Source organism: Oryctolagus cuniculus, chromosome 3 (assembly GCF_964237555.1).
Source record: "Oryctolagus cuniculus chromosome 3, mOryCun1.1, whole genome shotgun sequence".
NCBI classification, from domain to species: domain Eukaryota; kingdom Metazoa; phylum Chordata; class Mammalia; order Lagomorpha; family Leporidae; genus Oryctolagus; species Oryctolagus cuniculus.
In genome coordinates, this window is record NC_091434.1 from 21,858,055 (window position 1) to 21,872,255 (window position 14,201).

A 14,201-nucleotide genomic window follows, 5' to 3' on the forward strand; every position below is an offset into this window, starting at 1 on the left:
AGAGGGCAAATTGCCTCTACTTCTGAATGCCTGTAAACCACCCTGTTGACTACTTGGAGTTCTGTACCCCAAAAGGTACACAATAGTCTCAGAAATGAATTAAGTCCTTTAGACCTTCGAGAAATTGGAGTATTCTGCCAGCTACATCATCTGCCAGTGTTGATGATCCAATTCTTTTCCTCATTTGTGCTTTAACACCAATGATATGAACTCTGCAGATGGAATGGTGATTCTAGTCACATGCAGAAAGCCTTGGATGTGTTTAATTTCCTGCCACACTCTGTGACAAAGAACTAATTTCATGTCTTATGATCAAATAACTGTAACTTTGCAGGAGCACAGTGTGTTGGAATAGGGACACTCAGGGTCCTTGTGTGGCTTGGGACATTGCCAAGGCAGCAATGGGGTCTGAATGTTTTTATTTTATTCCTGCCTTATTGCTGTGCCTAATTCTCCCATTTCAAAATGTCATGGAGTAGGCTGGTGTCATTTGTTTTCATAAATTAATGTCTATGGCAATTTATGGCCAGATGGACCCTGAGAAATAAGAGCCGTGTGTGTGTGTGTGTGTGTGCGCGTGTATGTGTGTTGGAAGGTCTAAAGAAAAGCAGTGGGCAATGGGCAGGGTGAACTTTTGCACTTAGTGCTTCATTCTGTGGAGAGAGCAAATACTTGTGAAAAATCATGTTTTATAACAGCTGGGCACAAAGGACCCCTTATTCAGATTCATTTTTGCCACTGCCTCTTATTCCTCTAGCAACTAGAAAAAATGTAAATATCCTGAATTCTTCTCACTGGGAAGCCCTGTGCAATAGAGAGCAGATTTCACTCTGCTGGGAAATCGGAGGTCCAGAATCTGAATTTTCTGGCGACAGTGCCTCAGCCAGCTGAGGTGAGGGCTGTGGTGCACACTGGGTCATGGCACAGGAAGACTGGGCCCAGCACGTGCATCTCTCCTTTTTGCTACTCCTTCATGGATCAATGAGAAGAACTGGGTCACTGGGAGAAACAGAGAAAAGGGAAAACTATTTAAAACACAGCAGAGAATTTGATGATTCTCTGATTCTAAGAAACCGTGGCTGCTGGGAAGCTGAAATCAGAGGTGGGCTTGGCAGCAGCCAAAGAAAAGACTGCCTGGCCCCTGTGAGCATCCAGGGCCCACGTGTGGCAGGATGCACCTCCTCCTGCTAGGGCCCTGCCTTGGGGCACGCAGAAGGCAAGACTGGACAAGAGCCATTTCCTGAGCCATGTTAACAGAGTTTTGTGATTTGGGCAAGCCACACAGATTTCTGATTAATTTCTTTCCTAGGTAAAACAAAATGTTTATTTTTCACTTTATGTTTGTGCGGGAGCAAACTGTTGAAATCTTTACTTAATGTATGCTAAACTGATCTTTTGTATATAAAGAGAATCGAAAATGAATCCTCATGTGAATGGAAGGGGAGAGGGAGTGGGAAAGGGGAGGGATGCAGGTGGGAGAGACGATATGGGGGAGGAAGCCATTGTAATCCATAAGCCGTACTTTGGAAATTTATATTCATTAAATAAAAGTTAAAAAAAATTAATTTTAATTTAAAAAACAATAAATAAAATGGATGGAAAAAAAAAACAAAATGTGAAGAGAGGACAATCTCTAGAGTCCCCTCCATTTCTTTCTTTCTTTCTTTCTTTTCTTTTTTTTTTTTTTTTTTTTGAGACAGGCAGAGTGGACAGTGAGAGAGAGAGAGACAGAGAGAAAGGTCTTCCTTTGCCGTTGGTTCACCCTCCAATGGCCGCTGCGGCCAGTGTGCTGCGGCCTGCACACCGCACTGATCCGATGGCAGGAGAAAGGTACTTATCCTGGTCTCCCATGGGGTGCAGGATCCAAGCACTTGGGCCATCCTCCACTGCACTCCCGGGCCACAGCAGAGAGCTGGCCTGGAAGAGGGGTGACCGGGACAGAATCCGGCGCCCCGGCCGGGACTAGAACCTGGTGTGCCGGTGCCGCAAGGTGGAGGATTAGCCTAGTGAGCCGCGGCGCTGGCCTACCCTCCATTTCTAATATTCTTTTTGATGATATTCTTTGATTTATGAAATATTGGGATAGGAGTTATTATTTTACCCTCTTATTCAAGCAGTTGGCATATAAATTCCTTTTCTTTTTTCCCAAAGATATCTTTTATATAATGTGTACAAATTTCATAAGTACAACTTTAGGAATATAGTGATTCTTCCCACCATCCCCACCCTCCCATCCCCACTCCCACCCCACCTCCTCCTCCCACTCCCATTCCCAGTCCTACTCTCCTTTAAGATTAATTTTCAATTAACTGTATACACAGAAGACCAACTGTATACTAAGTAAAGATTTCAACAATTTACACACACATGCACAAAAAATAACTGAGAACAATGTTTACAGTTAATTCTCATAAGGCAACACGTTGAAGACAGAGGCTCTGCATGGGAAGTAAGTGCACAGTGACTCCTGTTAATTTAACAATTAACACTCTTACGTATGATGTCAGTAATTACCTGAGGCTCTTGATATGAGCCGCCAAGGCTGTGGAAGCCTTTTAAATCCACAACCTCCATCAGTATTTAGACAAGGCCATAAGCAAAGTGAAAGTTCTCTCCTCCCTTCAGAAAAAAGTATGTCCTTCTTTGATGGACCCTTCTTTCCACTTGGGTCTCTTGCAGAGATCCTTCATGTAGGGCATATTTTTGCCACAGTATCTTGGCTTTCTATGCCTGAAATGTTATCGTGCGCTTTTCAGCTAGGTCAGTATGCCTTAAGGGCTAATTCTGAGGTCAGAGTGCTGTTTAAAGTGATTGTCTTTAAATGCGTCTGCTGTGTGGACTGCTTCCCATTTTGGAATATTCTCTCCTTTTTAATTCTATCTATTATTATTACCAGACACTTGATCTTATTTTTATGATCCCTTTAATGCTTAATTCTATCTATATGATCACTTTAACACTTAATATGGTTATTTTAACATTTAAGAAGGCATTTTTACCTCCCAGTTTAATAGGATTTGGGGTCCCATGGCAAGTTTTTAAACTATACCCTTAGAAGTAAGTCCTTAGGAATGTATGCAGAACTATACAGCTTGCAGCCCTTTTTTTGACTGTCAAGGAACAGTTTTTTTTTTCTCTTCTACATACTCTTTTTTGAACTCTTTATTTAACATAGAGTTAATCATCTGTGTATAAAGTCAATTGAAAATAGATCTCAGTAAAAAAAAAATAAGAGTGGGAATAAGAGAGGGAGAAAGAACTTTGTAAATTCCTTTCAATAGACACATAGCTATCTAATAATCTTTACCCATCCAATGTTTTTTGCTGTATTTTTGCAGCCGCTTAGGATTTGGAAAAACATTTTCATTTATTTAAAATACTATGAGCTGGGGCTGGAGCTGTGGCATAGCAGCTAAAGCTGCCGCCTGCAGTGCCAGCATCCCATATGTGTGCTGGTTCCACTTCCGATCCAGCTCTCTGCTATGGCCTGGGGAAGCAGTAGAAGGTGGCATAAGTCCTTGGGCCCCTGCAGGCCCTGGACTGAGGAGACCTGGAAGAAACTCCTGGCTCCTGGCTTTGGATGGGCACAGCTCTGGCCGTTGTGGCCAGTTGGGGAGTGAACCATCAGATGGAAGACCTCTCTCTCTCTCTGTCTCTCTTTCTCTCTGTGTAACTCTGACTTTCAAATAAATAAATAAATCTTTAAAAAAATACTATGAGTTAGATAATTGAGGAACTATGACTTGCCCCAGGCCTCATAACTGGACTGAGATTTGAACTCAGTTCCCTAGGAATATCACTTCTCAGGAGGCCATGCAAATGATTTTTGAGCATATATTGGATGCAAAATACTTTGCTGAGAAACAGAGATGCTGCCATGACAGGACAATTGTGTCCTTAGTTGTTTGTGTCTAGTAGGCTGAAACAATACTTAATTCATTTTTAAGGATTTAGTTATTTATTTAAAAGGCAGAGTTACAGTGGGAGAAGGAGTGAAAGAGAGAGAGAAAGAGAGAGAGAATCTTCCATCCACTGGTTCACTACACAGACGACCGCAACAGCCAAGGCTTGGCTCGGTCCCTGGAACGAGGAGCTTCATCCAGGTCTCCCACGTGTGTGCAGAGACCCAAGCACTGGGGCCGTCTTCTGTTGCTTTCCCAGACTATGAGCAGGGAGCTGGATCAGAAGTGGAGCAGCCAGGACTTTAACCAGCACCCATATCAGATGCCAGCCTTGCAGGCAGAGGCTTAACCTGCTGTGCCGCAACAATGTTGGCCACAGAGCAATATTTATACTAATAAGTGTGGAGTGTGTGATGAGAGGAGATGGGGGATCTATAACTGAAGAGTGATCAATGAATAGAGATCAGTGAGACCTTCCTGGAGAAATGGCATTTAATTTTAGTAGTATAAAGTCACTTTAGTCGGGCCAAAAGGGAGTTAAGAAAGAATGTTCCAGGCAGAGGCAATTGCAAACTCTTTGGATTAAGATAGGATTTTCCAAATACCATGTGTATGGGTTGGAGGAAATAAGGTAAGGAGAAGGAATAGAGGTGCCCAAGATAAACAGCAGGCAACCAGCAAGTTATTTCCCACTGTGTTTACATATAAACAAATCATTGAGATGGAAGCTTTCTCTTGTATATTTGTAGTTACCTCACATCAAATTGGGACGTTTTGGCTAGTTTACTAAAATACTAAATTAATATGTCTAGCATGCAGTCCACGAAACTATGAATGCTAGCCTAACCATATCCTCCTTATATGGACAGAGCCTACAACAGATACTCCCATCCCTAGGGGCCTGTTGGGTACATGCCTTGTGACCCCAGCACCCTGCAGACATCTGCTGGACCGTGGAGATATCCAGACAGTCACAGTTACAAAGGATGGCCTAGGGAAAGTACTGCCTCCCCGGAGTGCATCAGATGGGATAATGACCAAAGGGAGTCAATCTGAGTGTTTGTAGGTTAGAGAGAGGAGAGAGAGGGAGGGAGGGAGGGAGAGAGAGAGAGAGAGAAAGGAGAGAGAGAGTGCAATGGGAGGGCCTAGAGATGCTAGGGCTTCAGGAAGAATAGGAGCCAATAGAAGAAAGGATAAGGAGAGTGGCAGAAGCTAGAGAAACAAGTGTGGGCAAGGAGCTGCTGTGTGGGGTGGTAGGCAGGGGGTGGGGCTGCTTCTACCTTCGCAGCCACAGAAAGAAGTGGAATTGTGGAGAGGGGAGAGTGACTGGGAAGCAATGGCTACAAAGCTGGAAAGCTACAGAGCGCCAGTGGGGCGGTGGTGCAGAGGGGATTTGTGCACTGCTGCCGGGCGTGTCGCCAGCAACAGGCTTTCTGGCAGGCAGTCTGATGCAACTTAGTTGAATTAAGATGGTCCCTACATATATTTCCCAAGACCATCTCACTGAGGTCCAGGAGGGGACGTGTCTGAGGATGTTCATTATAGTGTTGTTGTGGTGACAGGCAGTTGGCGGCACTCTGGCACTCCATCCTGCGGATTAGAGGGGCAGCATATGGTGAGTATACATCATGGAGAACAAGCAACAGTGGGGACGAACAGCCTGGACGGACATCTAACAGCATGGGTGAATGTATAAGCAGTGTTGGTTAAAAAAAAAAAAAAGTAAGAAACCATAAGAGATACGGAACAAAGCACCCTTTTAAAATACATGTCTTAAAAAAATCCATGCGTTCTGAGAACACATATAACCCAAAAGATATATGTCAAGCACAAATGAGAGTGATTGCCTAAGAGGCAGAGGAAGAAAGGCACAGGGTGAAAGGAAAGGGATAACAGGAAAGAAATAAGCAGACAAGATAAATGATGGGCCACGGCCTGAAGAGTATAATTCACTCAACCTTCTGTAGCCAACAAAAGGAAGAAAGGGGGAGTAAAGGATTCTGATTCTGCAGACAAACAGATGAATGATTTGACTGTATAGCAAGTTATAAGTGCAATAGCTTCAAAGGTGAAGAATGATTTTCTGGGTCTGTGAGGCCCAGCCACGTATCAATGATTTCCTGGATTTCTTTGCATGTCATATGTCTTTGCAATAATTAGCCTTTACCACCTGAGGTCAGCAGAAGGGGTCTCCATTCTCTAAGACCTTAGGATACCTAATAAAAAGGTGGTATAGTGGGCTGTATAAGGCGAATCAAGCTACTTTTATCCAAAGTCTTTATATGTAAAATGTCACTTAATCTTAACAACAAATGTATATATAGCTACAATTATTGTCCTTATTTTACAAAGGAGGAAATGGAAACACAGAGAAACTAAGCCACATACCCCAAATCATTCAGCTAGTAGGTGGCAAGTTGGGGTTCAAACCCAGCAGTTTGATTCCACAGCCTGTGGTTATAATAATAACACAACATTCAAAGATATTCTTGAGTAAATTCCATAAAACACCTGGCTGGTTTTGCCTCATGTCAGGCCTGACTAATTTCTCAAAATCCTTAGGCTTTTGATTTACAAACCCAGGTAGAGTTAATTAGTAGCACCTAAACTGACAGCAGAATAAATAGATTTAGAGAAAGGAAATCTTATCTCTGTGGCATGACATTGATTTCCAAACTGTGATCTTCCTATGCCATTAATGAGACTTAACACCAAGAATGCCAGATTTGAATTCAATAATTCTTCCTCTCCCAGGCTGCGAGGTCTTGGGCGAGTCATCAAGCATAGCCTTGGCTGCCTGAGTTGGAACTTTGAGGCTGGAGCTCCAGGATCTGTTGTTACAGGGATCCAAGGAGATGATACATTGTAAAGAACTGTGAACACTGCACAGCCTGTGTGTGGGTAATTGGTCCACACCATTTGAGGCAATCTTTCCAGCTCTTCTCATCCCACACTGTGCCTTTTGTTTCATTGCAACATGGCCGAGGAGAGCCTTGGCATCCTGTTTGAGCTTCAACCTGGAAGCGGGTTGGAGTCACTGCCGCTTCCATGGTGCTGCTGCGCCCAGTCATAGACGTACATGGTGAATAAATTTGGTCTCAGTGTTGACTGTTTTCTTACTCTGCATGGGGTGGCTTGGCCCTTCTGGGTCTGTTTCCAATTTTCTTGACAATTGGAGTGTCTTGGGACTATATTTTCTCGCCCTTACTCATTCAGTCCATGCCATGTTTCTGTTGTTGAAAATTGTGCCCTTCCCAAAAAAAACAAAATTTCTCTGCCAACCCATCCCCCAGCTGCCTTGCCATTCCATGACCTGAGTTCTGCTTCCTTGGAAGTTGGTTGTTTTTTTTTTTTTACAGGCAAAGTGGACAAGGTCTTCCTTTGCCGTTGGTTCACCCTCCAATGGCCGCCACGGCCAGCGCGCTGTGGCCAGCGCACTGCGCTGATCCGATGGCAGGAGCCAGGTACTTATCCTGGTCTCCCGTGGGGTGCAGGGCCCAAGGACTTGGGCCATCCTCCACTGCACTCCCTGGCCACAGCAGAGAGCTGGCCTGGAAGAGGGGCAACCGGGACAGAATCCGGCGCCCCGACCGGGACTAGAACCCGGTATGCCGGCGCCACAAGGCAAAGGATTAGCCTAGTGAGCCGTGGCGCCGGCATCCTTGGAAGTTCTTTAAAATTAGGTTTGTCTCTTATGAAGTACCCCATCATAACTTTTGCTACAGTTATGTACGTACTTGTCTTGTTCCCTGTTTACAGTATGACCTTTTCTTTTGTCATGCTTACTGTTTGAGTTCCTTAAGAGTGAGTTCTTGCATGTTTTACCTTTGTGCCTTCCTGCCCCTGGTGTTTGCCACATAGTGGGCACATGAAAGAACCTGCAGAAGCACAGGACCTGACTGTGTGTTCCAGCTTGAGCTGGCAAGAGCACTGGGATCCTCCAGGTACACATCCATCCTTCAGGGTACCCAAACTTTATAATATGGAGACTTTTGATAAGTTGTACATCCTCTTGGTGTAGAGAAAGCTCCAGGAGCCAACAGCATCTGTTACCAGTCTGCAGGCTCATTATTGCTTCAAGAATGTTCATGAATATATCACTCTTTGATGCTATTCTCAGGCATGGCACTTTCAATTCCTTCCATTCATTACTTATGAATCTATTTAGGAAACATTTATCAGCATATCTCCATTCTCTTGCATTTGAATGAGGACCTGGGATCAAGAAGGGTAAAGCATGTCTCTTGACCTTGAGAAGCCATATTCCAAAGCGAAACATGGGGATTGCAAAATGTAAAAGAGAATGGTAGAAATAAATGCTTTATTTATTACTTACAAGGATAGCAACCCATGGGAGTGGAGCAGAGTAGAGTCAGGTGCCTTCAACTCAAATCCAAGTTCTAAGACTTGCTAGATAGCATGTCCTTTCTTAGTAAGTGTCAGTTTCCTCAACTGTAATAATATTTACCTTATATTGCTATAAGGGATTAAATGAAATAATGCATGAAAAGTATTTGCCCAGCACATGGCCCCTCAGAACACTTATGTCAACTGTGGCCATTGTTTCCTATGATTTCCTTCTTCTTATCTGTAAAATGTGGATGGTAATTGCACTCACTTTATGGTGAGGATCAGATTATGTAATGCAGGTGCCTGACATAAGCACTTGACAACCATTCCTATTTTGTATAAAGTAAAAAAAAAGTTGGAGGGGGGCAAATAAGAATGTAGAGGTGTGATACAGTAAAGTCTTCAACTTACTTTGAAATGCATCCCCCCCCCCAAAAAAAAAGAGATGGGCTACATGAACAATAGTGTGGAGAGAGAGGTAGTAGAGGAAGCAAACAAAGCAAAACCTTAACTGTAGCATTCAGGTGCCAAGTAAGTGGGTGTTCACTGCATCACTCTTCCAATTCTTGTGTGATAGTGAAATGTTGAGAGTAAAAAGCAGTGACTGCATGTTAGCATGGCCTTTGAAGTCAAATCTGGGTGAGGAAAAGGCATGGAGGGTCTGGAGACCTAGAGCAATCTGCCCCTGGCTGCTCTTCTTTGCCTTGTAAGAGAAGAGCAAGTGCCAAATCTCAGAAACATGGTGGGAGCATCTCGTGGGGATGGTGAGATGAAGGTACTTGAAAGGGGGGCAGAGGTGGTGGAGACAAGGAGCTCAGAAACTCTAGTTCAAATCCCAGTTGTGTATTTCGTAACCTGGGAAAAGTTGTTTAAGTCTTTTCTCTTTTTCTTTATCTGCACAAAGGAGACACAATTCTCTGCCTTATAAGGTTGTTTTCAGTGTTAGATGAGCTAATACCATCATCATTGTTATCAGTGTCTTAGGAAATCTCACGTCCTGGCACTGTTGTTTTCTCCATGGCTCTGCCTAACCTGTTGTCGAATGGGAGGCTCTGGAAAGGCTCAGCTGGAGGAGGGAGACACAGTGGGAGGAAGGGTCATAGTGGATAAAGTTGGGGGAAGAGACGAGTGGGAATGTGGGCGCCCAGGCAATCGTCTACTCAGGTACCAGTCTGAGAAACATAGAAGCCAAAGCCGATTGCTTACTCGGTGTCATGCATGTGGCTTCTGATGTTATTTTTAAAATGCTGGTGAAATTATTTTCCTGCTGTAATTTCTTTGCAAGCTCTTCATCAACCTGGGCAGAACATGTGACTGGCAGGGAGCCAGCGTCATCCCCTGACCCCTGCCTCCTCATGACTCAGCACAGATCAGACACTTTAATAGCCTCTAATTCTGAGTTCCAGCTTGCCCCAGAGTGAAAGCCTGCCTCCCCCTCTCCACTTTCGCCCACCTTCACAAACCACCCCGCCTCCTTCCAATTCATCAGCTAGTAAATTCTGAGTTGAACTTGGAGCCAGAGTTTCATTTATTTTTGGCAAACGATCAACTTCTTCCAAGAAAAGAAAAGAAAAGGAGGGGTGGTGGTGGTGTGTATGGAGGGGAAAGTTTAAAAAAAGCCACAGCTAAGCATAAAGAGCTCATGGAAACAGTCCCACAACATTAAGTAACTCAGTTTAGAGGGGGAAGTGCTGTTTGATGCAGTAAATGTGAGTGCATTTGAAATGGAGTTTGCAATGATCTGAATATGCAGCTGAGGTTACTGAGCAAGCACGATAGTCTCCTGGTTTGAAGGGGTTGTGAGGTTGCCAAGACATTGGGACTTCAGAACTGGAGAGAGGGTGTGGAGGCAATTATGGCATCCATGCTTGTTCTTATTGTGTAGTCACTGTGTGACTTTACATGTGTGGATGGCAGGAGACCTGTTGATCTAAGATTGCCTTTGTGGCTCTACCAGTCCTTTGAAGAGCAAGGGACACTTCTCGCAATGCAAAGCACCCCAAGTTGCAGAAAAAGACACACAAATAGCTCAACTCCATTTGTAATAGAAGAATGCAAAGCTGAATCATTGGAATGGGGAAAATTTAAGTTTGATAATAGCCATCACCTTGGGAAATTACTCTTTAAGTTTGATAATACTCCCTGATGGAAATATTGTGAAAAAAAGTTTACTCTTTTACATTGCAGGTAGTAATGTGATATCATTATCTTTCAAGAAGGAACTTTGACAATTATCTTTCTCCACCTTCATGTATTCACTTCCCCTTCCTTCCACATAACAGACTCCTGTAGGCAATCACTCCTCTTACATGTTATGTATATTTTTTTCTAAAATACTTGTTTTATTTATTTGAGAGGCAGAGTTCAGAGAAAGAGGGAGATCCTCCATCTGCTGGTTTACTCTCTAAATGGCTGTGATGGCTAGTGCTGGGTCAGGCTGAACCCAAGAGCCTGGAACTTCATCTGGGTTTTCCATGTGGATGGCTGGGGCCCACATACTTGGGCCATTTTCCATTGCTTTCCCAGGCACATTAGCAGGGAGCGGGATCAGAAGTGGAGCAGCTGGGACTTGCCCCACTGTTCATCTGGGATGCTGCCATCACAGGTGGCAGTTTAACCCTACTACACAACAGTGCTGACTCCTAATGTCTATCTTTCTCATGTGTTTTTCTAAGTTATGAGATACTGCTTTATGTGGATGTATTTTAAATGGCATTATAGTATACATCTTTCTTCACTCAGTACTTTTTATTTTTTTTATTTATTTGACAGGTAGAGTTATAGACAGTGAAAGAGAGAGACAGAGAGAAAGGTCTTCCCTCCACTGGTTCACTCCTCAAATGGCTGCCACGGCTGGCTCTGCGCCAATCTGAAGCCAGGAGCCAGGTGCATCTTCCTCATCTCCCATGCGGGATCAGGGGCTCAGGCACCCGGGCCATCCTCCACTGCCCTCCCTGGCCACAGCAGAGAGCTGAACTGGAAGAGGAGCAATTGGGACTAGAACCCGGTGCCCATATGGGATGCTGATGCCACAGGCGGAGGATTGACCAAGTGAGCCACAGCACTAGCCCCCACTTAGTACTATATTTACAATATTATTATGCCCATGTTTAACTGGCTGCACAGAATCCCATGGTGTGTATCCGCCAAGGTTTACACATCCATACCCCAGTGATGGGCTCCTACTTGCCACAAACTTCTCACCTGTGCTCCAAATAAAAACAAAATATAATTACAAATCCTTCCCAAATCTGCAATGGATGTTCTTGTACAAGTCCCTTTATGAAAATGTATGGCCATTTATTTGCTATATTTATATCCGTATCTGCATCTGTGCCCATATATATGTACCTAGATCTATCTGTGTCTATTTAGAGTAGAGTGACTAGATCATAGTATATGAGTGCATTTAATTGGATCAACTAAGGCATCAATTTAACAATATTTCCTCAAATTAAGATTACACATACTCATTAACTTAGCACTGCCAATAATGTGTGCTATAGATATAATTCCATATATCTTCCAAGCCAGACATATAAGAGAATTTGCAGAAACAGTGTCTGTATTAGCTAAGCCCTGAGAAGTACTGGAGAGTCTTATGAGGGTATTCGTAGGTGTGTCTCTAAGATGAGTTACTGTGTAGAGAGGGAGAGAGCATAGTTGCTGGGGAGAAAATTCGTGTGTCTAGTCACACCACCACGGGCTGTGTACCTTGCACAGACTCATAACTTCTTCTTGTCTCAGTTTTCTTAATGGCATCATACAGATCATGTCATATGTTTGTGTTACTCAGCATCCTAGCAGGAAACAAGCTGCACACTTGAATTGAGTCATTTTTAAAAAGATTTATTCTATTTATTTGAAAGAGTTACATAGAGAGGTTGTCCATCTGCTGGTTCACTCCCCAGATGACTCCAATGGCCAGAGCTGAGCTGATCCAAAGCCAGGAGTTTCTTCTGGGTCTCCCATGCACTTGCAGGGGCCCAAGGACTTGGGCCATCTTCTACTGCTTTCCCAGGCCATAGCAGAGAGCTGGGTTGGAAGTGGAGCAGCTGGGGCTCGAACCGATGCCCATATGGGACGACGCTGGTGCTGGAGGCTGGGGCTTTAACCCACTGTGCTACAGCTCTGGCCCCTTAAATTGTCATTAAGGGGAGTTTAAGAAAAAGGACTCTTGGTAAAGGAGTCCATAAGGGCTTTGTGAGAATGCAAGTCATAAATGTATACAAAATGCTTAGAAGAATGGGTGGCACATCCACCCTTCCACAGGAGAGCAAGAGTCTGTGCAGACTAATTCAAGAAGATATGGCTCGTGGACAGCAGAAGATTCATTCTCAGCAGAAAAATGCCAAGAAGCAAGCTGGACAAAAGAAGAAACAAGGACATGACAAAAAGGCTGCTGCCAAAGCTGCCTTAATATACACCTGCACTGTCTGCAGGACACAAATGCCAGGCCCTAAGACCTTCAAGCAGCACTTTGAGAGCAAACATCCTAAGACTCCGCTTCCTCCAGAATTGGCTGATGTTCAGGCATAAAGTTGTTTACAGGCAAATTTGTGACACCTCTGACTCTTCTTCTGTCTCAGACCCTAGGTAACAAACCTGCAGCTGCTTTTCTAACAAACTGTTGATCAGCAAAAATACAGGGGCTACAAAAACACTCATTTTTATGCTGTTCCCTTTTGAGCTTCATGCAAAGACAATTCTGTGTAAATGTACAGTTGACTCTGATTTGGAAATCTGGAAATCAGTCCATCCTTGTTATAAAAATTTTTTTACAATTGTAATTATATTGATGTTCATATTGTGTAAAATAACTCATTTAATAAAGTAGTAATTTGATTTTACAACATCAAAAAAAAAGAATGGGTGGCACATAATAAGTGCTTCACAATTATGAGTCTTTTATCAGTCTTTTATCAATATTAGTATTAATTGCATGTGAAAATCATTGAAATAGGTCCAGTGTGCAGTGTACTTGGAACACTAATTTAGACACCCACAAAGAAGGAAGACGGAAGCTGCTCAGTGAAAGGAGTACACGTCCCTTTCTAGAAAAGAGGGTCTGAGGGCAAGATGGGGTCGGTAGGGACTTTCACTTTTTATTTTCCACCTTCTACTCTAGTGTTTGTACTTTCTCATCATGTGATTGTGTGATTTTAACTTTCATTGTTGCGGGTACCATTAAGTGCTAGTTGGGTGGTAGGCACATGGGATATGGCTTCCCACTTTATTATTCTCTGACATGGTTTACATGTTTGTTAATTTATGAGTAAAATACCTATTGGGAATCACAGTATGTTCTGAGTATTACAATTAGCCTAAAGCAGTATTTTTGAGAATGCAAAACCTCTGATATGCTCATTATTTATAGCTAAAATATCATCTTGGTCTCACACACTCCTTCCCTTTCCTAGTTCTATCCTGGGATAAATGACCTCCAACAACCTTAAGTAGTCATAAGGGACCTTAAGTCCACCAAGCATTTCTTGCTGAATGGAAGAGATATGTCATTGCAGATATAGAGATATATTACCTATATGGACAGAAATACCTGTGTAGATACAGACAGGGGAAAAAAGACATTGATATAAACATATTATTGGTTTCCTCTGGTTTTATGGATATGCATATGTGGATTTTATGGATCTATGCAACTACATACATATTTTTCAACATCAAACAAGTTATAAAGAGTAAGGGATTGGGCTCTAAAATTACATTGCCTAGACTGGAATTCTAACTCCACACTTACCTGCTAGTAAGTGTGGACAAATTACCTGGCTGACCTAAACCTTGACTTTCCCACTTCCAGAATGGCAGTCAGTACCTATCTCATAGGTGCTTTGGAGGATTAAATGGAATTGGCATGACCACATTATAATGATCACTGTGATTGCAGTTATGTAGTTTTCTCAAAGTAAAAATTGAAATATGCTATGCCCA

General features: G+C 43.2%; 1 protein-coding gene across 1 annotated transcript; it reads left to right on the plus strand.

The window, feature by feature from the left end:
• The first annotated feature begins 12,482 nt into the window (after window positions 1-12,482).
• On the plus strand, window positions 12,483-13,121 carry LOC100349399 (zinc finger protein 706). Its single transcript, XM_017343106.3, has one exon. It carries the CDS (start codon window positions 12,486-12,488, stop codon window positions 12,789-12,791), a length of 306 nt encoding a protein of 101 aa, XP_017198595.2. The 5' UTR covers window positions 12,483-12,485; the 3' UTR covers window positions 12,792-13,121.
• Window positions 13,122-14,201: the final 1,080 nt, after the last annotated feature.